This window comes from Schistocerca americana, chromosome 1, assembly GCF_021461395.2.
Source record: "Schistocerca americana isolate TAMUIC-IGC-003095 chromosome 1, iqSchAmer2.1, whole genome shotgun sequence".
Classification (NCBI taxonomy): domain Eukaryota; kingdom Metazoa; phylum Arthropoda; class Insecta; order Orthoptera; family Acrididae; genus Schistocerca; species Schistocerca americana.
The window spans coordinates 978,670,580-978,694,992 of NC_060119.1; the positions used below are offsets into that span (position 1 = coordinate 978,670,580).

A 24,413-nucleotide genomic window follows, 5' to 3' on the forward strand; every position below is an offset into this window, starting at 1 on the left:
GGCAGGCAGTGTGTGTGTCATTCATAACACTTTTGTTTGTGAGGATTGCAGACTTTGATTCGTCTTGCTGTCTACAGAGCATGTGGTTAGTAGCCCATCCATATTTGTTCCTGATAAAATGACTACTAATATGGCTGCCTTATGGATTGTATACTGGTATCTATTCATCTTGTTTCTCTTAATCCTTATTAAGAAGCAATTAATGGCTCTCCCCAGTTTTTAATAGAATCATCTTTTGCAACCCACACTGAATACTGTGTAATATGTAGACATTTTTCTGCCCCTCTATCTATAAGAAATTTAACATTTGAGACACTAACAACCTCAAGTAGAAGAGTTGTAGCTTTTCCCAAACATAAGTGCGTGTATTCTTGGCTTATGCCACTCTGAAGATAGTATTCAGCTTTTGCCCCCACCTTTTAAAAATTATGTGAGATGGTTAGGAAATGGCCATGTGTGTGTGTGTGTGTGTGTGTGTGTGTGTGTGTGTGTGTGTGTGTGTGTGTGTGTCTCCTCCAGAAATTCTATTAAATTTCTTGTTATCGCTTGGATATTTTACTCATAGATTCTTGTGGTAAGTTGAATTATATCGGTCTTCAAACTGAAGACCACAGCAACAGCAACACTTGTACTTGACATAAATGGCACTTAACATCAAAGCACAAACTATTAATGGAGTGGGCGGATGTTATAACACCACTAAAAACAACAACTGGTGGAAGAGGATACCAACTAATGATTAAAACAGTGTCACACATAACAGCACTTCCACTCAAATAATCAACCAATCTTTTGAACAGTCTGCCAGAGTTAGGCCTTAACTGAAAACTGGATCAAGGGAGACATGGGGAACTATTGCCCTTTTACTTTTCTTCCAACTGTGTCTAACGTTTTGGAGAAAGTAGCTGCAATCCAATTAAAAACTTTCTTGCAAAAAATGTTATTCCAGGTAGGCCGAACTAATTTGGGTTTAAACAAGGAAACGTCGAAACCTTCCTCCTATTTATCGGGACAGCACCGTCATTACAACTATCTCAACTAATTAAAAAACGGGGTGGGGGAGCTATCAGCAATAAAAATGGCTTTAACATCTGATAACTTTACTAAGAATGTCCTGTTAGAAGTAGTACGCCTTTGCCTTTATCTGCCTTTTAACTGACTTATCCTGCCGTATATGAGGGGACATATAGTTTAACATGGACTACAAACTATGGTGCAGTTAACTTTCTCACATCAGTAGACGCTGACAGAGGAGAAAGACCTGATAACTGACGGATAAAAATCATAGAATTGACCACAAATTGAACTCAATATCTTTGAATCCCTAGTCTGGCACTCTACCACTGAGATACAGTTACTCATTAATACCCAAGCTAAAATAACGATGCAAAAATATATTAACTTATCTTCTCATATTAGGAGAAAAATGGGGCTTCAAAGTATGAGAATTATACAAAAAGGCTTGCAATTGAATCATGCATTGTTAGTGCTCCAACCCAAGACTTCCAATTCACAGTAAATTACAAGGAATTAAACATAAATGCACTCACCTTAAGCTGGTTATCCTACATACTGAAGCTATTGCATCTTGCAGTCTTTGAACATTGTACAGTATAAGTGTTGACAAGTTTTTCAAGTCACATAGATATGACAGATCTCCTAAGTCAAAACAATTGGACAAATCAAGATATACAAGGTTCTGTAGAGAATGCAGTAACAACGGAAAGTATAATTTCTCTCCAGGAACATAAAGGTTCTTTACAGTCAGTTTTCGAAGATTAGGTGCGCGTAATATGTAGCCTCTTTCTTGGTATGCACTTCTTTTGTTTGCTTCAGGCAACTTCTGGGAATCTTCAGAATACAGTGTATCAGGCAAAATGTGAACCTGGGATCCAACACTTAGAGATAACAAACTATTACCAAAGTCATTTATATGGGCTAATGACCCTTCTGTGATATTAATGCAATTGTATAGATCTAATTCAATCAATCTATGACTCAATAAGGCGCAAAGTCCATCATCTGTGATTGCTGAATTCCTTAACCTCACTCGTTTTAATCTGGTTGTGTGAGGGTTTTGGAATATATTGACAAATTTATCATCTACTATATTTCCACTTTGCTGGTAAAAGTGAATAATATTTTCACAGATTTCACTGGGAAGAGCTAGGTCGTCTCTAAGTCTATAATCTTTAGTGAATGGGTCTACTGTACATATAGTATCTGGTCGTTTCACAACAAATTTAAAACACAGTTCTAGTAACGTTTCTGGCTCACTGTCTTTACAAGGTGCGAGAAACGACAGCATCGTCATGAGGAGTACTTGCTTCTACTTGTTTATTAACCTGCAAATAAAAACAAACATTTAGTTACAAAAACAGCATTTTTCATCACTGTCAAAACAATATATGTAGTGTATAATACACTTCATATAAAAAGATCCACTACTTTTGATAGCTCTGAGTATTCATCATTTCATAAAACTTCTTTCACAAGATGATCACAACACAATAATGTCAATCATGTTTTGATTCGTCCAGAACTGTCGCTTTCAAAACGTTTACGATAATGTCAAAAATGACAAGAAATGTCTTTTGTTTGATGTGCGCTTACGAGAAAAAATAGTGTAATGGTTCTCATGAGAAATATAGATAGTACGGAAAAAACATTGTGTGGGTAATATAAATATACTCTCGAAATTATACAGGCTGTGTACCTAGACTCGTCGCGTAACGCAGATGTTCTTTAACTTGGCATTCATGACAATACGCATATCGGGTGTCAAGTGTTTCCAAAACTCAGTTGGCTGCATAATTATGGCTGCTTACAGAGCGAGGTATACAACTGTCATGCAGATACTGTCCTTACTTGTCGTTCACACAGAAAATTATCTTATCGACCAATACCCTTTTTTTCAGAATAAAAGAATTCGATGACCTATTAAATTCCGAAGAAATAGATCTGAAAACATTAAGGAAGCTCTGTTTTAATGGTAAGAATATACTATGCGGTGGATAATAAATGTGTAAACATTGCATTTGAGAAAGAGAAGGAAAAGCTTCTAAAAGAAATGTTGCAGGTTACTTCGCCAAGGGAACCTGTGGCAATGTGTTCGTATCATGTTAAGTACATTCTGTCTGTGATACGCTCCCATCATCATTACTGTATGTTTATAATAAATTGCAAAACTAACAGGCACCACATGTTTTTGCAGTTGCCGTCAGTACATTTTTTTCTTCAATATTTCTGCACAAGTGTGTTATATTTTTCCAATATTTCACCGTATATTTTTTTCAATATTTCATCGCTCTGGTAATTTACTTATTTTTAATTTTCTGATTCTGCTTTACGATGAGCTTGCACCATTGATAGAAGATGCGCACCATTCTCTTAACGATGTATAAACTGTTTGTTAATCTGGGTAGCACCAAACTGCTACTAAAAATTTCGCTTCTGTGTGGCCCATACAAAATGTTTAGCTCTTGCTTTTAACTGGATCTATCTAGGTACATCACGAATTGTGAAATTTTGTTACATGATTGTTGGTGTATAGAGTAATTATATGTTGAGTAGTGTATTTCCACTAAATTGTGACAACCTCCCCATCCCTCCCATTAGTGATTTTGGCCTTTCCAGATTCGGCAGGTTCATTGTGCATAATAATGCAATATAATAGGAAATCTTCACAGTCGATTATTGTAGTATTTTCATTTTTCATGACCATTTCTGTTGTTTATTACATTTTAGTGCAGGGGAACTGGAGTGGAGTATAATTTATAGAGTTCTGTGTTGTTTCGATTAGTATACACAGTAAACAGCAACAGTTGTATTGTGTCAACAGACAGGGATTCTTAACAGAAAGAATCCCTGTTGAGTATCCCTGTCTGTTGACACAATACAACTGTTGCTGTTTACTGTGTACACTAACTGAAATAGAGAAACCTGCACATGCGCACATTGTAGAGCAGGTTTTGGCACTGTATAATCATCTTGGGTTTAAGTCAGCCGGATCAAGGATAATATTCAGTAGACAATTATAAACCCTCAACCATGTGGCATCTGTGTGCTGGAAAATGGGAACTACCCACACTTTATGGACTTCCTTTCCTTTTTAATCGATGGTGCCTATATGCAGGAAAACACCCTTCCTTCACTTTATTTATTTGCCTCACAGTGAAAAAGTTTTCATTGACAGTTAGTGTTCCTGGAAATTACTTTGTAAATATTACTACATGATGAATTTAATAACTCTTATTGTTGTTGTTGTTAATAAATATACCACCTTTTACACTTTAGAGTAATAGAAATTCTTCTTCATAACAGGAGTAATTGTCAAGAAAAACTTTTTGAGTTTGTTTTCAGATTTTACTTTACCGGGAAGCGCTAGAAAAAGAAGGGAGTGGAAAAAGAGACAGCAGATGGGAGGAGATGTAGTGTGGAAGTGAGAGTTGGGTTAAAGTGGGAAATGAAAGGACAGATTGGTTCCAGGAAACAAGCGTTGTGAAACAGGGCAGTGCACTGTCACCTCTCCTCTTCATTGTGGTCTTATGTGAGGTAATGACTAAAAACACACACACACACACACACACACACACACACACACACACACACACACACAAACTGGAGAAGACAAGATAACTTGATAATCTGGGGAAACAGGGAGGAGGAGATTCAGGAACAGCTGCATATGTGGGAAGAAACTTTGAGATAGTGTGGGATGAAATTTAATGTTAACAGATGTGAGATCCTGACTAGAGCTAGAAAGAAAGATGGGCCAACTAGTGGGATAAGGATTGGAGGTGACAATTGAAGAAGGTGAAACGTCCCAAATCAGGACGAGATTAGTGAACATGGCAGCCAGGCAGAAGCATTCTTGCCAAGTGTTAGGAACCTGGTTTGGAACAAAGATATCCCACAAAAAGGCAAAGAAGTGATATACAAAAGTTAGTACATCGAAATATTGATCTATGCATCTCAAAAATGAGTAATGAAGAAAAGAGATGTAAGTAGATTACAGGTGTGTGAAAAGAAGTTCCTCAGAATGGGAGTAACAAGGAGAGGTAGACTGAGGAATGAAAGGATGAGGCTATTAGAGAAACAGGATAGAAACATCAAGGCTAAGATGGTACGAGCACGTAAAGAGAATGGAAAGCAAGGGGATTTCCAAGAAGAAACACGAGTGGAGATGCGAAGGAAACAACCAAAAGCAAGACCAAGTGATAGATGGCTGAAAGGTGTGGAGGAGTATATTGAAAAAAAGAGGTGAAGACTGGACCAGAGTGACCACAGAAAGATGGTGGGAAAAGAGGACTTTGTAGTGAGGCTTATGTGCCAAACAAACCCAGTCTGGTGCTGGGAACTTTTCAAGCTGATGACGACAACGACTGACTACTACTATTGTTACTCCTGCTGCTACTGCTAATGCTACTATACTTTGCTGTCCGTCAGACATTTTATATCACTGGCTAAATGATGATAAATTTTAGTTGCAGCATTGTGCACCCCTTTTTGCGCTTAAGGTAACCTTAACATAGGGCAATGAATATCTTTTTCCTTCTGGTATTATAATTATGTACATCATTGTTCCTTTTGAACTTAAACGAACTTCACTAGGGAATAAATATTCTGTGAAGCATTAGTTAGAATGCCCATATCCTTCAACAGATATCTACAAGATGATCATGGGTAAACCCTATATAACATTCTTACAGCACGGTCTTGAACAGTGAAGACTTCCTTTCTTAAAGAAGAGTTACCCCAGATCATTGTACCATATGACATTATTGAATGAAAATTCGCAATATATGTCAACTTACTGATTCGTGTCTCCCCAAGATTTGCAGTGATGCATATAAATGTATACATATATAATGTACTTGTCCTTACTTATTATGTTGAGATAGTTATTAATGATTTTACCTGGAATACAAAATCTTTTTAGTGGTAACAGATGTGTGGTAACTTAGCACAGCCCACAGAATAATGCTATCTTTGAAGGTGACAGGTACATTTGCTGAAATATACGAACTGTGATATCTTTAGTTAATCGGAGATAGCACATCACCTTTGCTAATTAATTTTTTGTGTTTCACATTGTTTGCCATAGTAAATGATGTATGATTTGCTTACAATATCTCAGGTCATTTTGAGGTTCTGATCACTTTAGACTCTAATAGTCACTTTATTATGATCCAAAGAAACTCCTTTAAATTTTAAGACATTTGCTCCTAATATGAGCAGGCATTCTGTCTTAATTCACATGATGACTCACAGCTTATACTGCCAACACAAATTTCAAGGTTTCATTTCAGTGCTTCTGCAGAAGTGTTAGTTTGTGTGTGTTTATAATAATTGACAGATGATGATAATAGAAGTCTTTCCAAAGAAAACAAAGGACTGTAATATTGTAGTAAACAGTATAACTATTTTTATGAGGGGCAGTTAAAAGGTGGTTGTCAAAATCTAACCAGTTGTGTTACTGTATTTTGCTTCAGAATTTCTGTTCACCTTATATTTCTTCCATGATCAAAACTTATCCTATGCTCAGTCTCTGCTGTGATGCTCACTAAATCACACACAGGAAACATATTGAAAAAAAAATAGTAACGTAATATTTAGTTAAATCATTAATGTTTCTAAATCATATAGCCTACTCTTGTTTCTTTTGTAAAATAGTGTCACTAGTCAGTCATCTTTGGTTACATAAAACAGCAAAACGTCTTGTAACCATATTTTTTCATTGCGTTGCTGTCAATTATTAATCCTTCTAGGATAAATAAATATTGTCACAATGGAAAAGTGCAGAAACTGCCACAGAGTTGTGAGAAATGCTCGACAGTGTGAGAATCATCTATACTTTTTACATGGGCCATGAAGCATCCAGCTTGAATGGAGATGTGGCTGGCCTTTGATACTATAATTATTAGATGTATTGCTTCACAGTTGTGGAAAACTAGCAGTCATTCTTGAAAAGCATAGCTGATTTGGCAGTAGTGCAGGCAAAATTGGAATAGTTGAGAGCCGCAGTCAGCAGCAATAATGTTAATAATAGTATAGACAACTGAGCAGTGGTCAAACATGGATCATACCATCAACAACACCATAAGAAAGCATTAGGCACATAACTAAGAATTCGTCTCAAGCTAATTTGAAGATCACCATACTCTTTGAGTGATACAAACAGCCCTGGATGAAGTGGATTGTCAAACCTGTGCAATGCACTAAGTGCAGTCGAGCAGGGTGGATTAAATACAGGGAACCTTGGGTGGTCTTTTCTGTAAGATTTTTGCTTATAATCATTCATTAGATGTTACAGAAAATACTTGTACACATTGGTTCTTGAACAACACAAACCAAGAGTTAATTTGATCAAATCTTTAAAGTAAATGCAGCAACTGCAGTTCTAGATCTTGACTTAATAAACTAGCAAAATTCCTTAGAAATCTTTGAACAGCTGACATCAGTAAAATTTTTAATTTAGATAGAACAAATGAACTCCTGAACTTTTATCAGCAACAAATATTTCAAGACTAAAGAACAAATGAGTTAAAAAACCTGAACCGTAATGATGCGAAGTACATTACACAGCGCTGGTAAGGGGATAGTATAGCAAAGCAGTTTTTAATGCAACTTGCAATTACAGCTGCATGAACTGCAGATTATTTCAATAGTATCGATTTGGAAAGCAGTATTACACAATTTAATACCAAGGTAATTGATGGCCGCAATGATTGGCTGCACAGTCATGACACTGGAAAATCAGTCATTAAGCTGCTTCACTTTAAATGCAAGCTGAGTTCCTACTTTGCTTAGGCAGATTTTAACTTAAATAACAGTAAGATCGACCAAACAGCTTTTGCCGAAGGTTTTCAAAACACAGTCCTCAAGACAGCACTTGAATTAGTCTATCTTGGCAGTGCAACTAAATAGACCATTACAACACTGTCTTCATAGTAACCAGAAAACTTAGCTGACATTCACACATTATCGATCAGCTGAAAGCTGTTAAGCTGTCGGTGATGAGGTTGATGTGGCCACCATTCCCAGGACTGTGATTTCCTTTGTCCGGGCATTGATAGTTGTGTACTATGGTGCACTTCCGTGGCTATGACTGCAACAGCTCATTCTTTCTATGCTGGCAGCTCCAACTCGCACTGCTGTGCCACAGGAAGCACACGTGTGGCTTGCAAACCACTTGGCACACATCAGTCACACCTTCTATCTCTGCAGGCTTCTGCTCTAACCCAGATGCCAGTTCTGTGCTTGTGTGCAATTGAAGAATGCATTTTCATACCACGTGTGCTTTCAGAGACTCTTTGCGACCTGGACAATTGATAGGCTGGCAATGACCTATCAACCTCCTCTCCTAAAAACAAAACTGGAGGGTGGGGGGGGGGGGGGGGGAATGAAAGATTGCTGCCCCCTCCCTCCACCATATTTTAATTAATTAATTTATTTTATTTCTTTGACGTCAATTCCCCTGTATGTAAACTCTGGGAATTGGCCAACCTGTTGCCATTGTGTGTCAACCAGCAGGAATTGGAAGGCAAATGGGAGGCTGCAAGAAGGCTGGAGATATAACAAAGAGTGATGTGCAGCATCTCTAGCAGTAGGCGACATAGTACATGTGAAAAATGTACAGAACCGGAGCAAAGTTGCCCAGGGGTCAAGTTTATATGTCAACTAGCTCTGCAGAGGAGATAATAGAAATTATTCAGGTAGTGAAGGGAGACGAAAATTTAATAGTCATGGGTGACTGGAATTCGAGAGTAGGAAAAGGGAGAGAAGGAAACATAGTAGGTGAATATGGATTGGGGGTAAGAAACAAAAGAGGAAGCTGTCTGGTAGAACTTTGCACAGAGCATATCTTAATCATAGCTAACACTTGGTCCAAGAATCATAAAAGAAGGTTGTACATATGGAAGAATCCTGAAGATACTAGAAGATATCAGATAGATTATGACAGAGATTTAGCAACCAGGTTTTAAGTTGTAAGACATTTCCAGGGGCAGATGTGGACTCTGACCACAATCTATTGGTTATGAACTGTAGATTAAAACTGAAGAAAATGCAAAAATGTGGGAATTTAAGGAGATGGGGACCTGGATAACACTGACTAAACCAGAGGTTGTACAGAGTTTCAGGGAGAGCATAAGGGAACAATTGACAGGAATGGGGGAAAGAAATGTAGTAGAAGAAGAATGGGTAGCTCTGAGGGATGAAGTAGCGAAGGCAGCAGAGGATCAAGTAGGTAAAAAGACGAGGGCTAGTAGAAATCCTTGGGTAACAGAAGAAATATTGAATTTAATTGATGAAAGGAGAAAATATGAAAATGCAGTAAATGAAGCAGGCAAAAAGGAATACAAACGTCTCAAAAATGAGATCGACAGGAAATGCAAAATGGCTAAGCAGGGATGGCTAGAGGACAAATGTAAGGCTGTAGAGGCTCATCTCACTATGGGCAAGATAGATACTGCCTAAAGTAATATTAAAGAGACCTTTGGAGAAAAGAGAACCACTTGTATGAATATCAAGAGCTCAGATGGAAACCCATTCCTAAGCAAAGAAGGGAAAGCAGAAAGGTGGAAGGAGTATATACAGGGTCTAGACAAGGGCAATGTACTTGAGGACAATATTATGGAAATGGAAGGGGATGTAGATGAAGATGAAATGGGAGATATGATACTGAGTGAAGAGTTTGACATAGCACTGAAAGACCTAAGTTGAAACAAGGCCCTGGGAGTGGACAACATTCCATTAGAACTATTGACGACCTCAGGAGAGCCAGTCCTGACAAAACTCTACCATCTGGTGAGCAAGATGTATGAGACAGGCGGAGTAATCTCAGACTTCAAGAAGAATATAATAATTCCAATCCCAAAGAAAGCAGGTGTTGACAGATGTGGAAATTACCGAACTATCAGTTTAATAAGTCACAGCTGCAAAATACTAACGCGAATTCTGTACAGATGAATGGAAAAACTGGTAGAACCAACCTCGGGGAAGATCAGTTTGGATTCCATAGAAATATTGGAACACGTGAGGCAATACTGACTCTACGACTTATCTTAGAAGAAAGATTAAGGAAAGGCAAACCTACATTTCTAGCATTTGTAGACTTAGAGAAAGCTTTTGACAATGGTGACTGGAATACTCTCTTTCAAATTCTGAAGGTGGCAGGGGTAAAATACAGGGAGCGAAAGGCTATTTACAATTTGTACAGAAATGAGATGGCAGTTATAAGAGTCGAGGGGTATGAAAGGGAAGCAGTGGTAGGGAGCAGCATGAGACAGGGTTGTAGCCTATCCCCAATGTTATTCAATCTGTATATTGAGCAAGCAGTAAGGGAAACAAAAGAAAAATTTGGAATAGGAATTAAAATCCGTGGAGAAGAAATAAAAACTTTGAGGTTCGCCGATGACATTGTAATTCTTTCAGAGACAGCAAAGGACTTGGAAGAGCAGTTGAACGGAATGGACATTGTCTTCAATGGAGGATATAAAATGAACATCAACAAAAGCAAAACGAGGATATTGGAATGCAGTCGAATTAAATCGCGTGATGCTGCGGGAATTAGATCAGAAAATGAGACACTTAAAGTAGCAAAGGAGTGTTGCTATTTGGGCAGCAAAATAACTGATGATGGTCGAAGTAGAGAGGATATAAAATGTAGACTGGTAATGGCAAGGAAAGCGTTTCTGAAGAAGAGAAATTTGTTAACATTGAGTACAGATTTAAGTGTCAGGAAGTCGTTTCTGAAAGTATTTGTATGGAGTGTAGCCATGTCTGGAAGCGAAACATGGACGACAAATAGTTTTAACAAGAAGAGAATAGAATCTTTCGAAATGTGGTGCTACAGAAGAATGCTGGAGATTAAATGCGTAGATCACATAACTAATGAGGAGGTATTGAACAGAATTGGGGAGAAGAGGAGTTTGTGGCACAACTTGACAAGAAGGAGGGACCGGTTGGTAGGACATGTTCTGAGGCATCAAGGGATCACAAATTTACCATTGGAGGGCAGCTTGGAGGGTAAAAATCATAGAGGGAGACCAAGAGATGAATAAACTAAGCAGATTCAGAAGGATGTAGGTTGCTGTAAGTACTGGGAGATGAAGCAGCTTGCACAGGACAGAGTAGCGTGGAGAGCTGCATTAAACCAGTCCCTGGACTGAAGACCACAACAACAACAACAATATTTCTTTGTTACTACTGGGCCTCCCCGTCAACTTTGCTTAACTTAAGTAGGCTCATATTGGCCCAGATCTTCCTGTGTGTTTGCATATCCTGGACCACATAGCTGACTGGGGTTAAAACCTTAATAACACTGCAGGGACCCACAAATCACTGCAGCATTTTGCCTGTAATTCCCTGGGCAACTTTGCTCCAGTTCTGTACATTTTTCACATGTACTATGTCGCCTACTGCTAGAAATGCTACACATCACTTTTTGTTATATCTCCAGCCTTCTTGCAGCCTCCCATTTGCCTTTAATTCCTGCTGGTTGACACACACTGGCAACAGGTCGGCCAATGCCCAGAGTTTACATAAAGCGGAATTGACGTCAAAAGAAAACATGAGTTTAGCTGGAGTGGTTCTACGCATTTCATGAGATGCAATATTAAATGCCAGCCTCAACCAGTTGAGCAAATTATCCCATTTCCTTTGAGATCCTGAATGGTAAATTACAGCAGCCAATTTTAAGTTTCTATTTATACGCTTGGCGAATGGTGGTTGATGGTAATAGTTAGTGGGTGTAAAATGCCTTAATTCCATTACTGAAACAAAATCTTTGAAACTCACATGGAGGAAATGTAGCCGCATTGTCACTGACCAACACCTTTGGCAGTCCAGAACAGGCGAAGATGCCTGATAGATGTTGAATACTTAATGCATTGATGGTTCCTCTACTCGGTATAAGCCAACAAATGTGGTCACAACCACAAAGACATAATGATTACCACTTCGGGTATGAGGTAAGGGTCCTAAAAGCCCACAAAGAGTTTGTTATAGGGTCTGAACCCCCATGTGGATTGCAGGAAGCTCATATTAATGTTGACATTCAGCTTCCCTGATTTACATTCATGACAACTCCCAACCAGCCTCCGTATCTCAGTGCCCAAGCCTTTCCAAGTTAGGTGTTCACTGATTTGAACCTTTGTTTTTTGTAACCCTAAGAGTCAACCGCACAACGATAGATGGAAATAGCTGAAGACTGCCTCTATCGAGCTATGAGGAAGGCAGATCTTCGCCATTCCCTCATATCAAGTGCAGTAACAAAACACACCCTTCTCTAAGGAATAACCTTTTACTGTAAGCCCCTGTTCCAGATAATGAAGAATCCTCCATAACTGGTTATCCTTCTGCTACTCCTCTTCAGATTGTTAAACAAAAGGGGATCTGGGTCAAGATGGTGGTGACCATTTGCCTCTGCCTCCTTCACAGACTCTTCCACCTCATCTTTCTCTTTATAATTGAACATTCGACTAAGTGCATCTGCCACCTGATTTTGTGTTCTCCATATATAAATCTCACAAAATTGGAAGGCAGGAATTCTCACAGCCCAGCATGCTATGTGACCAGTGTAGTGTGGCATAGCTAAAACCCAACTCAGGGCTTGCTTATCTATCTCCAATTAAGAGTGTCTGTGTGTGAAATAAAATCTGTATTTTTCTAGAGCAAACAGTAGGGTCAGAACCTCTGAGCTCACATACAGAGTTGTGAAGTTTGGTTCCAGACAGCGCCTACAATCCATATGCAAGAGTTTGATGCCCCTCCTGCTCCAGGAGCAGGATTGCCATGATCCCGGAAATGGAAGCTTCTGTTTGGACCATGAATGGCCTGTTAAAATTGGGGACTCCCAGCACAAGTGCATTACTGATGGCATGTTTTAACCCATCAAAGGCAGCTTGCTGGGAGTCGCCCCACCTAAACGTCTCTCCCTTGTGATGTAGCTGATTAAGGGGTGCAGCAAGGTGGGTAAAATCAGGTACAAATTTCCTAAAAAAAAGAATTGACCGTGCCAATGAATCTTCTTATGTGGCACTGAGAATTTGAATACAGCACTGGTTCACGGCTGGTTCACAGTCACACTTTTAGCAGAGACATCACCATCATCAGTTTTCTACTATATTAACAGCCCCGTAGCCTCTCCATTTTCTGTGATTCATTGATTCCTTCTTAAGGCTGCTGTATGTTGTACCGTACATCACGTCATCCAGTATCTGAAATCTCTTCCTTCCTCACTTTCGGTTTCCTTCTACATAACCTTCTAAAACTGTTTTTATCAGTCTGTCATTCTATCTTAATATATGACCAATCCAATTTCTTTTTCTTCTTTTTAATACATGTAGTAACTGTCTTTCCTCTCCCACTCTTCTCAGTACCTCTTCATTTTTTACTCTGTCCTTCCAACTTATTCTCTCCATCCTCCGCCCTGTCCACATCTCAAAAGCCTCCAGCCTTCCTCTGTCTTTCTTCCTGAAAGTCCATGTTTCAGCACAATACAGATGAACACTCCATACAAAACATTTTATGAGTTTTTTCCTGAGTTCTCTGTCCAGACTGCTGCAGAAAAGTCTCCTTCTCTTATAAAATGCCTCTTTTGTCATTGCTATCCTTGTTTTAATTTCTGTGTTGCACTTCCAGTCTGTCTCTATCTTGCTTCCAAGATGCTTAAAATTTTACACCTGTTGTAATAGTTCTCCATTCAGCATAATTTTTATTTCTTTATTTCCTTCTAATGCCAATACTTTTGTTTTCTTTATGTTAATTTTTATTCCATAATTTTTTATGTTAGCTTCAGTGGTGTCCACTAAATCCTTTAATTCTTTTTCCCCTGTGGCTAGAAGGACCATGTCATCAGTAAACCTCAAACACCCTACTCTTCTTCCTAGTTTCTACCCCTTTGTCATCTAATGAGCATTGGTCAATCATATTTTCCGAGTATAGGTTGAAAAGGGTAGGTGATAGATAGCATTCTTGTCTTACTCCTTTTCCTAGTCAGATCCAGTTTGTACTTTCTCCTCTCACTTTAACTGAGGCTTTTTGATTCAGATAATAATGAGTGTACAAGTCTTCTGGTTTTCCAGTCCACTCTCTTTTCCCTCATTATAGTCACCAGCTTGTCCCAAGCCACATTGTCAAATGCCTCTTCTAGATCGATGAAGCACTTATATAGGTGTCTTCCTATTTCAATAAACCTTTCTCCCAAGATTCGTCAGAGCCCTACTGCATCTCAGTGCTCGTATTCCATCTAAAGCCAAACTGCCTCCTCACCAAGGTTCTCCTCCATTACTTTTTCAAGTCTCTTATTAATTATTCTTAATATCACTTTGGCTGCGTGTGAAATGAGGCTGATCGTCCTGTGCTCACTGCATTTCTTGGTTCCTTGTTTTTTGGTAATAGGATCATTACTGTTGTCATAAAGTTCTCAGGCCATTCACCACTGTCATAATTTTATTACATAACCTCAATATTTCTCTTATTCCATCTTGGTTCAAGCATTTTAATGTTTCTCCCGGTATTGTATTTTACCTACTGCTTTGCCATTTTTTACTGCAGCTATGGCAGACTTTACTTCTTCCATTATGATGGTTGGTCCCTTCTCGTCATCACTTACAATGTTGAGTGATTGAAGTTCCAAAGGAGTGGAGAAAACATGTCCAAAAACAATATCAGTGGCTGGATCAGTGTGACCTTATTGTGTGTAACAGTCAAACCAGCGTCTCTCAGTTGCCATAAAACGTCCCTGTGGTGCTTAAAATGTTCTTCAAAATTTGCACTGTAGATGTCTACATCGTCCAGATAGTTATAGACACATTTAAATTTCAATCTATTGATCCTAGATAAAACGGCCACACAGGTACACAACTTGAGGGGCACCCTGTGAAATTCGAACAGGTTGTCGTCCATACAGAAGGCAGTCATTGGCTTGTAACTCTCCGTTAGTGGTATCAGGTAGTAAGGCTGGTTAATGTTGAACACAGTGAAGATGTGTTCCCCAGCAAATGAAGTGAAACTGTTATGCAGGTCAAGTAGAGGCACAGTTCTAAAAATACCTTCCGGGTTCATATCCAATAATCAATGACTTGTCTAAAACTCCTACTGTTGGGCTTCAGCGCAAGGAAGATGGGCACCACATATGGAGACACAGATAGCCTTATAACAGTGTCATTAAGCAAGAAATCCATGATCTTCCTAAACTCTTTCGTCTTAGGAGTTGAAAGATGGGGGGGGGGGGGGGGGGGGGTGGTCTGCCTCACCAGAGCTCGATCAGGTAGCTTAATAGGTAACCCCCAACCTATCTGTTAAGACCTCTGGAAACTGTCCCAATAATTCCAAGAGTTGAGTGTCCTTGGATTGATTTAAATGTCCTACTACAAATCCCATCATTGGATTGAACTTTATACGCAGTCAGCCCAATCTCCCTACCGGTACAAAACTTTAAATGTAATGCCTTTTTCACATAATCTAGTATACAATGTGTACACACCAAAAGTCACTCGCTAACAATACATTCGTGGTAAGTCCTTTGGCAACCAAAAATTGTACTGGACAATTATAATTATCTATCCAGAGTACACAGCAAACTTATCCTACAAGCTCCAACATTTGAGCACAAACAGAGTTACAGCTCTCCTTAATTGGTCATAAACTAGAAAACCCCACGATTTGTATTTTTGGACTGACTAGTTCTGACCTCATTGTGGCACACACAAAGGGCAGGCATGCCTTGTACACAGCCACACACTCGGCAGCAGCCGCACAGTGGCAATGGCAAAAACCCTTTATGCCCCACGCCACTCACTGGCACAACTATCTGACCGTCATTCCTACAGCAAGTCTCTAACAAGATATCCTTCACTCCTGCACTGGAAACATATACACTGAGTATGAACCAGATCATCGGTGTTGTAACCTTGCTCTTCTTCTTTTCAGTACTGATGACCATTACGTCTAGATCAGAAATTGAATGCAGTTTATTCAAAAACAGTACTCAGAATTGGTGCTGCAGCTGCATTTTTATAAAATATTAAGCACAGCTTCATTTTTAGAAATGTTAAGCAACAAGGCAATCATTGACATTCGTACATGCTCAATGTAGTTAATGATTCTTTTGCCTCTTTTACTTTATAAAAATATTTTCAATCAAATCTCTTTGCGCACATGCCCCTAAGCACTTAAACCATATCTTTTCATGGAGAATACTAAGCAAACTTGCGTCTGCAAAACTTCTATCAGTAATATATTCAAACGTTTTTCCGCTAATGGAAATATTACTTGGAACATGACACTATGGGGAATTTGTAAGGCATTGAGTTGATTCTCCAGCTTTACTATTAGCCATAACACTTATATAGTTTGATTACTATAACTAATTTGCAGGGTACAAATTTCTTGAATGATAGGAAGAAGGGGATTTGGAAGATTACTAACTGACTCCATGCATTCTCCTTCCACTGCACACTAAACTTCCCCTGATTATCCAAGCTATGACTTTCACCTTGTTCACTGTCCTCCTGCCAGTTGAGGAAAGATATGCATTGCTGTACTAACAATAGCTCATCACGCAATGCCTGTATATCAGGACTGAATTTTGGATTTTTATTAACTGAACTCACATCAGCAGTCCTACTAGTGAGGTGGTCTACCAGAGTGCTTAATCTCGACAATTGATCATGGGAGGTAGAGGTTCCTTCTGACAATGTTATACCTTCCTGAAGTGTGAACAACAAGGAGCGACATGCATTGCAAACAATACTCACCTCACCAACAATTTCCATGGTAATGTTTATTGGGCTGCACAACACAGCTCGCAATCACTGACAGTGTTCCGTGACACTGCCATCCTCCCTCTTGCTGTGGATGTGTAATTCACATGTTAGATGGTCCCTTCTTAAATGTTTTACCCATAGGATTGGTCATGCCCCAATGGGGAATAGTTTCTGCACGCACACAAAGGTATAACAACAGTTTTGAAGGCACACCCTACCAGAATACACTAACTAGAAGCTAATACTTATTCAGTAACAAGGTACGAACCCAAACTGTGCTCACTGCTACCCCAGTTCAATGCATTAAGTGTGGTTAATGAGGATGGCTTGGATATAGGGGACCTTGGGTGGCAAGCTGCTGCACCTTTTTTATAAGATTTTCACTTATCAGTTATTAGATGTCATGGAAAACACTTGCATACATTGATTCTTGAACAACATAAACCAAGACTTACTGTGACCAAATCTGTAAAACAAATGTAGCAGCTGCAGTTATAAATCTGGACTTAACAAACTAGTAAAATTCCCCAGGAGTCTGTGAACAGTTGGTACCAGTAAAATTTTTAATTTATTTAGAACAAATGAACTTCTAAACATTTTTAAGACCACAGAACAAGTGAATTAAAAATACTTAACACCAATGATCGTAGATTTTTGATGAGTTAATTAAAACTTGACCATACCATTGACAGTTGTAGAGAAAAAAATTCACAGCAATAACTGACTTATTTAGAAATGTTATGCAAAACATTGATTTCAGTAACTAACTGACTCAGTTCAAAACAACGGACAGTTTACCCAGGTCACTGGCCAAAATGGAACATCGTAACCTTCATGATATGGCCAAACCTAAACACCTTCTCTCAAATATAAGTTTGCAATTACCATGTTACTTTAACAACAGCTAATGAAAACAGAGGGAGGCTATTTGCTCATGACGGTCGCATACTAGACTGAAATCACATGCACAGGAAAATATCTTGGTGAGCCATGCCCTCTGCCTGGGTGCCTTACAATACAGACATACACAAGTTAACCTGTATAACAGAGAAAGCCACAATAATTTCATAGCACTGGCAAGGGGATCATATAACAAAGTTTTGTTTTTTAATGCAGCTCTCAATGACATATACTTGAAATGTAAATTAATTCAGTAGTATCAATTTGGAAAAGAATAAAGCACAATTTAATACTGAGATAATTGATGGCAGCAATGAGAGACTGCACAATTGTGAAACTGGAAAATCAGTCATTAAGCCACTTCAATTTAAATGTGAGCTGAGTTCCTACTTTGCTTAGGCAAATTTAAACTTCAATAACAGTAAGGTCAACCATGAAACTTTTGCTGAAAGTTTTCAAAACATTTTCCTCAAGGCAGCACTTGAATTAGTCTGTCCTGACAATGCAATTAAATAAGCCTTAACAGCATTGTCTGCAGAAAGCCATTAAGCTCACAATTCTGAGATTGCCGTGGCCACCACACCCAGGCCCATGCCTTCCTTCTTCTGGCTGTTGGGTACTGTGTACTGTGGTGCATTTCCCTGGCTGTGAAGTCACATCAGTCATACCCTCTCTCTCTGCAGGCTTCTGCTGTAACCCAGGCTCTGGCTCTGCGCTTGTGCATGCAGCTTAAGAAGGCATTTTCATCCTCGTGCACGTGCCCTCTGACCACAGATAGCTGGTCCAAAGGCAATTAGCAGTCTTGACAATCAATAGGTCAGCAATGACCATATCAAGTTGTGCAGCCAGATTGTCATGAGTCAGCCAACAAAGTAGGGTAATCACATGTCCTTGAGACAGTGCATTGTCCCACAAATGGCTGCACTGCAAAGAAAATTATCCACATATGAATGTTTCTGCTAAGAGAATTATTCATTGTAACCAGAGTGCTCTCTATCTAATCCCTCTAATTTACAGTATTTTCACTAGGACTTTTCGTAGGATAAATGTTTCTGAAGGAAGGAGCACAGAATAACTATGCACACAATTATGACGAAACCATAAGTTGCAATCCCATCCATGTGCTTTGACCCACGACATCATCAGGATGGCAGACACCCCTATTTCAAGCTTATACAATATGATGACCATGACGTCGCTCATTACACCCTTTAACAAACATAAATAACGTGTCAAATACTTAACCTCAGCAGTAGAATGAAACTAATGGGTCAAACAAGCAGGCAGTTTTGAAGGGGACAAACAAAATATATGATAATAACAATGACACCATTCCAAAAGAAATATTAACTAAAAAGTCAAGTACAAGAAATAAACCAGCTCACTCAAAATTTAAAACAGTCACGTAGTGTATTGTGGGGAGGGAAGGGGGGAAGGAGTTGTAAGTCCACAGTTCCATGAACCAAAACTGACTCATGTAACAAACGTCAAAAACGTAACGTAACCAACAATGGTAAATTAGTATCCACAATACCTACCAGTCACAATCCAGCACGATTACCAAACAATAGCAAGAAAAACCCTGAAATTTATGAAAACTTGTGCCATCACCAATTTCGGTGTACCACTATGAACTTAAACAAGGGTACTGCACATATTAGAATCAAAAATAAAAAAATCAGCAAAAATGCATTCATCAAAGAAATCCATCCTCACACAAATGTAGGCTGCCCCTTCCTTTCTCCCCCAAGCACATACACACTGGAAAAACAAAACAAGATTGTCCATAAATGCCCTATTTGTAAATTGACAAAAAGGAAAAGTAATATTAAATATCCAGTCACAGGAAACACACAGAACTAATAATTCCAAACAGAAACATGAATCCATCAGCACAATATGCAAAATCAAAGTAATTTACTAGCAAACCAGCACAAACCCTTCCATTAACTACATGACACACTCAGCTCACAACATCAAATGACTCACTCATGTACCTAACAAACAACTAAACATCCAACACATGAGAGTGCCACCAAATACAACAACATACCGTTTACAAACATGACCCGACTCAAGACACCATGCCACAATGATGTTACACAACATAACACAGTTTCATCATGAATGAAAGCATACAGATGAAATCACAACTTTCAGTTGACCCACAGTTATGACAATAAGTTAAAAAAAAAAAAAAAAAAAAAAAAAAAAAAAAAAAAAAAAAAAAAAAAAAAAAAAACAGCTTAAACACAACACACAGTAACAACTGCAGTACAATTGTACTTTCCGATCAAAACATAAAAAAATCTATCATATAGGAAAGATGAGCTTCTTATATCACTGTAAGAAATATGAAAGGCTTTTCTGTAGATACACAGTGCAGATTGTGTGGAAGTCACAGAACAGTTGGATACAGAGTTACATTAGTGCAAGCATGATATTGGCATTGGGAGAGTGCCTGTATATACAAAAAGTGCAATAAATCCCAGGTCATAGACATAAATGAGCTTCAGTTGAACAGCTCTTTAGATATTGAACTTCAGTAATGGATTATATTAGACTAGATGTACTTGTAGTTCTACGAGATGCATAGTGAAAAGGTCTCCTTGGATGTAGAACATGTGAGGAAAACAAGAATATACAATAAATATTCACAAAGAAAAACAGATATGCTAATGTTCCTTCCACACATTCCAAGTGGAATGGTACTCAAAGATGTTTAATAAGTTAAAAACTCTTGAACATACTTTCATTTAAAAGATAACAAATAGCTTGTCACAACGTATTTCCTTCTCATCCTGTGCGGTAAGTCTCCCGTGACCAAAAGTTCTGGGTGACTTTCCCAAAATCTACCCCTTTTTCCTAAACCTCTCCAGTCCTTTTCCTTCACCCCCTCTTACTTCCGCTTCAATCCTTCTGCCTGAAGAAGGAACCACTGGATCCGAAAGCTTAGCTAATTACATCTTATACTATGTGTGTCCCCCCATGAACCATGGACCTTGCCATTGGTGGGGAGGCTTGCGTGCCTCAGCGATACAGATAGCCGTACCGTAGGTGCAACCACAACGGAGAGGTATCTGTTGAGAGGCCAGACAAACGTATGGTTCCTGAAGAGGGGCAGCAGCCTTTTCAGTAGTTGCAAGGGCAACAGTCTGGATGATTGACTGATCTGGCCTTGTAACAATAACCAAATCGGCCTTGCTGTGCTGGTACTGCGAACGGCTGAAAGCAAGGGGAAACTACGGCCGTAATTTTTCCCGAGGGCATGCAGCTTTACTGTATGATTAAATGATGATGGCGTCCTCTTGGGTAAAATATTCCGGAGGTAAAATAGTCCCCCATTCGGATCTCCGGGCGGGGACTACTCAAGAGGATGTTGTTATCAGGAGAAAGAAAACTGGCGTTCTACGGATCGGAGCGTGGAAGGTCAGATCCCTTAATCGGGCAGGTAGGTTAGAAAATTTAAAAAGGAAATGGATAGGTTGAAGTTAGATATAGTGGGAATTAGTGAAGTTCGGTGGCAGGAGGAACAAGACTTCTAGTCAGGTGACTACAGGGTTATAAACACAAAATCAAATAGGGGTAATGCAGGAGTAGGTTTAATAATGAATAGGAAAATAGGAATGCGGGTAAGCTACTACAAACAGCATAGTGAACGCATTATTGTGGCCAAGATAGATACGAAGCCCACACCTACTACAGTAGTACAAGTTTATATGCCAACTGGCTCTGCAGATGACGAAGAAATTGAAGAAATGTATGATGAAATAAAAGAAATTATTCAGATTGTGAAGGGAGACGAAAATTTAATAGTCATGGGTGACTGGAATTCGAGTGTAGGAAAAGGGAGAGAAGGAAACATAGTAGGTGAATATGGATTGGGGCTAAGAAATTAAAGAGGAAGCCGCCTGGTAGAATTTTGCACAGAGCACAACATAATCATAACTAACACTTGGTTTAAGAATCATGAAAGAAGGTTGTATACATGGAAGAACCCTGGAGATACTAAAAGGTATCAGATAGATTATATAATGGTAAGACAGAGATTTAGGAACCAGGTTTTAAATTGTAAGACATTTCCAGGGGCAGATGTGGACTCTGACCACAATCTATTGGTTATGACCTGTAGATTAAAACTGAAGAAACTGCAAAAAGGTGGGAATTTAAGGAGATGGGACCTGGATAAACTGAAAGAACCAGAGGTTGTACAGAGTTTCAGGGAGAGCATAAGGGAACAATTGACAGGAATGGGGGAAAGAAATACAGTAGAAGAAGAATGGGTAGCTTTGAGGGATGAAGTAGCGATGGCAGCAGAGGATCAAGTAGGTAAAAAGACGAGGGCTAGTAGAAATCCTTGGGTAACAGAAGAAATATTGAATTTAATTGATGAAAGGAGAAAATATAAAAATGCTGTAAATGAAGCAGGCAAAAAGGAATACAAACGTCTCAAAAATGAGATCGACAGGAAGTGCAAAATGGCTAAGCAGGGATGGCTAGAGGACAAATGAAAGGATTTAGAGGCCTATCTCACTAGGGGTAAGATAGATACAGCCTACAGGAAAATTAAAGAGACCTTTGGAGATAAGAGAACCACTTGTATGAATATCAAGAGCTCAGATGGAAACCCAGTTCTAAGCAAAGAAGGGAAAGCGGAAAGGTGGAAGGAGTATATAGAGGGTCTATACAAGGGTGATGTACTTGAGGACAATATTATGGAAATGGAAGAGGATGTACATGAAGATGAAATGGGAGATATGATACTGCGTGAAGAGTTTGACAGAGCACTGAAAGACCTGAGTCGAAACAAGGCCCCCGGAGTAGACAACATTCCATTGGAACTACTGATGGCCTTGGGAGAGCCAGTCCTGACAAAACTCTACCATCTGGTGAGCAAGATGTACGAAACAGGCGAAATACCCTCAGATTTCAAGAAGAATATAATAATTCCAATCCCAAAGAAAGCAGGTGTTGACAGATGTGAAAATTACCGAACTATCAGTTTAATAAGTCACAGCTGGAAAATACTAACACGAATTCTTTACAGACGAATGGAAAAACTAGTAGAAGCCAACCTCGGGGAAGATCAGTTTGGATTCTGTAGAAACACTGGAACATGTGAGGCAATACTGACCTTACGACTTATCTTTGAAGAAAGATTAAGGAAAGGCAAACCTACATTTCTAGCATTTGTAGACTTAGAGAAAGCTTTTGACAATGTTGACTGGAATACTCTCTTTCAAATTCTAAAGGTGGCAGGGATAAAATACAGGGAGCGAGAGGCTATTTACAATTTGTACAGAAACCAGATGGCAGTTATAAGAGTCGAGGGACATGAAAGGGAAGCAGTGGTTGGGAAGGGAGTAAGACAGGGTTGTAGCCTCTCCCCGATGTTGTTCAATCTGTATATTGAGCAAGCAGCGAAGGAAACAAAAGAAAAATTTGGAGTAGGTATTAAAATCCATGGAGAAGAAATTAAAACTTTGAGGTTTGCTGATGACATTGTAATTCTGTCAGAGACAGCAAAGGACTTGGAAGAGCAGTTGAATGGAATGGACAGTGTCTTGAAAGGAGGATATAAGATGAACATCAACAAAAGCAAAACAATGATAATGGAATGTAGTCTAATTAAGTCGGGTGATGCTGAGGGAATTAGATTAGGAAATGAGGCACTTAAAGTAGTAAAGGAGTTTTGCTATTTGGGGAGCAAAATAACTGATGATGGTCGAAGTAGAGAGGATATAAAATGTAGGCTGGCAATGGCAAGGAAAGCGTTTCTGAAGAAGAGAAATTTGTTAACATCCAGTATTGATTTAAGTGTCAGGAAGTCATTTCTGAAAGTATTCGTATGGAGTGTAGCCTTGTATGGAAGTGAAACATGGACGATAAATAGTTTGGACGAGAAGAGAATAGAAGCTTTTGAAATGTGGTGCTACAGAAGAATGCTGAAGATTAGATGGGTAGATCACATAACTAATGAGGAAGTATTGAATAGGATTGGGGAGAAGAGAAGTTTGTGGCACAACTTGACCAGAAGACGGGATCGGTTGGTAGGACATGTTCTGAGGCATCAAGGGATCACCAATTTAGTATTGGAGGGCAGCGTGGAGGGTAAAAATCGTAGAGGGAGACCAAGAGATGAATACACTAAGCAGATTCAAAAGGATGTAGGTTGCAGTAGGTACTGGCAGATGAAAAAGCTTGCACAGGATAGAGTAGCATGGAGAGCTGCATCAAACCAGTCTCAGGACTGAAGACCACAACAACAACAACAACAACTATGTGTGTGCTCTGCCTCTGCTTGGTAAATGATTTTTTTTTATCTATCCAGTTAAATTAGTTTGTCAAAAATTGATCGTTTTCGTATACAATATAGTAAGGTACATATGATAATTCTTAGGCTATATGTTGCCATGCAGTGGCAAATAGAAATATTATTTTACAACACTGATTTACAGTGATCACATTATGCAGTGAATATGTACAGATGTCAGTTTGTAATAATACTTGCATTGTTTGATATTATTTGTAACATATACATATCAATTGGTTCTACTTAGAAATTCAATTTATTAGTGGAGTAGGAGGAGTTGGCCACCAATAAATCCTTTGGCTCATCTTAAACTGACTTTTATAAGTAGTTAAAGTTTTTGTGGCAAGCCATTGAAAATGTGTGTTCCTGAATAATGGAGACCTTTCTTTGTGAAGATTATTCTTATTTGCTGCAGTACTGATTCC

General features: G+C 38.9%; 2 protein-coding genes across 4 annotated transcripts in view; one reads left to right on the forward strand and one right to left on the reverse strand.

The window, feature by feature from the left end:
• LOC124615823 (protein zer-1 homolog) overlaps positions 1-2,815 on the reverse strand; it is a 181,463-nt gene extending 178,648 nt beyond the window's left edge. Inside the window, exons 1-2 of one of the 2 annotated variants that reach the window (XM_047143976.1) lie at positions 2,717-2,815; positions 1,551-2,345 (exon numbers count right to left, since the gene is read on the reverse strand). In XM_047143976.1, the coding sequence (XP_046999932.1) occupies positions 1,551-2,314 (764 nt within the window). In that variant the 5' untranslated portion in view covers positions 2,315-2,345; positions 2,717-2,815. The other variant, XM_047143967.1, reaches the window with a different exon arrangement.
• The window catches only part of LOC124615833 (TBC1 domain family member 13), a 225,652-nt gene continuing 204,012 nt past the window's right edge, over positions 2,774-24,413 (forward strand). For both annotated transcript variants that reach the window (XR_006979813.1, XM_047143987.1), the window contains exons 1-2: positions 2,774-2,836; positions 2,919-2,992. Coding sequence is in view for 1 of the 2 variants with exons in the window: in XM_047143987.1 (XP_046999943.1) it covers positions 2,817-2,836; positions 2,919-2,992 (94 nt within the window). In the remaining variant the exon portion in view is untranslated. The remainder of the gene's footprint in view (positions 2,837-2,918; positions 2,993-24,413) is intronic.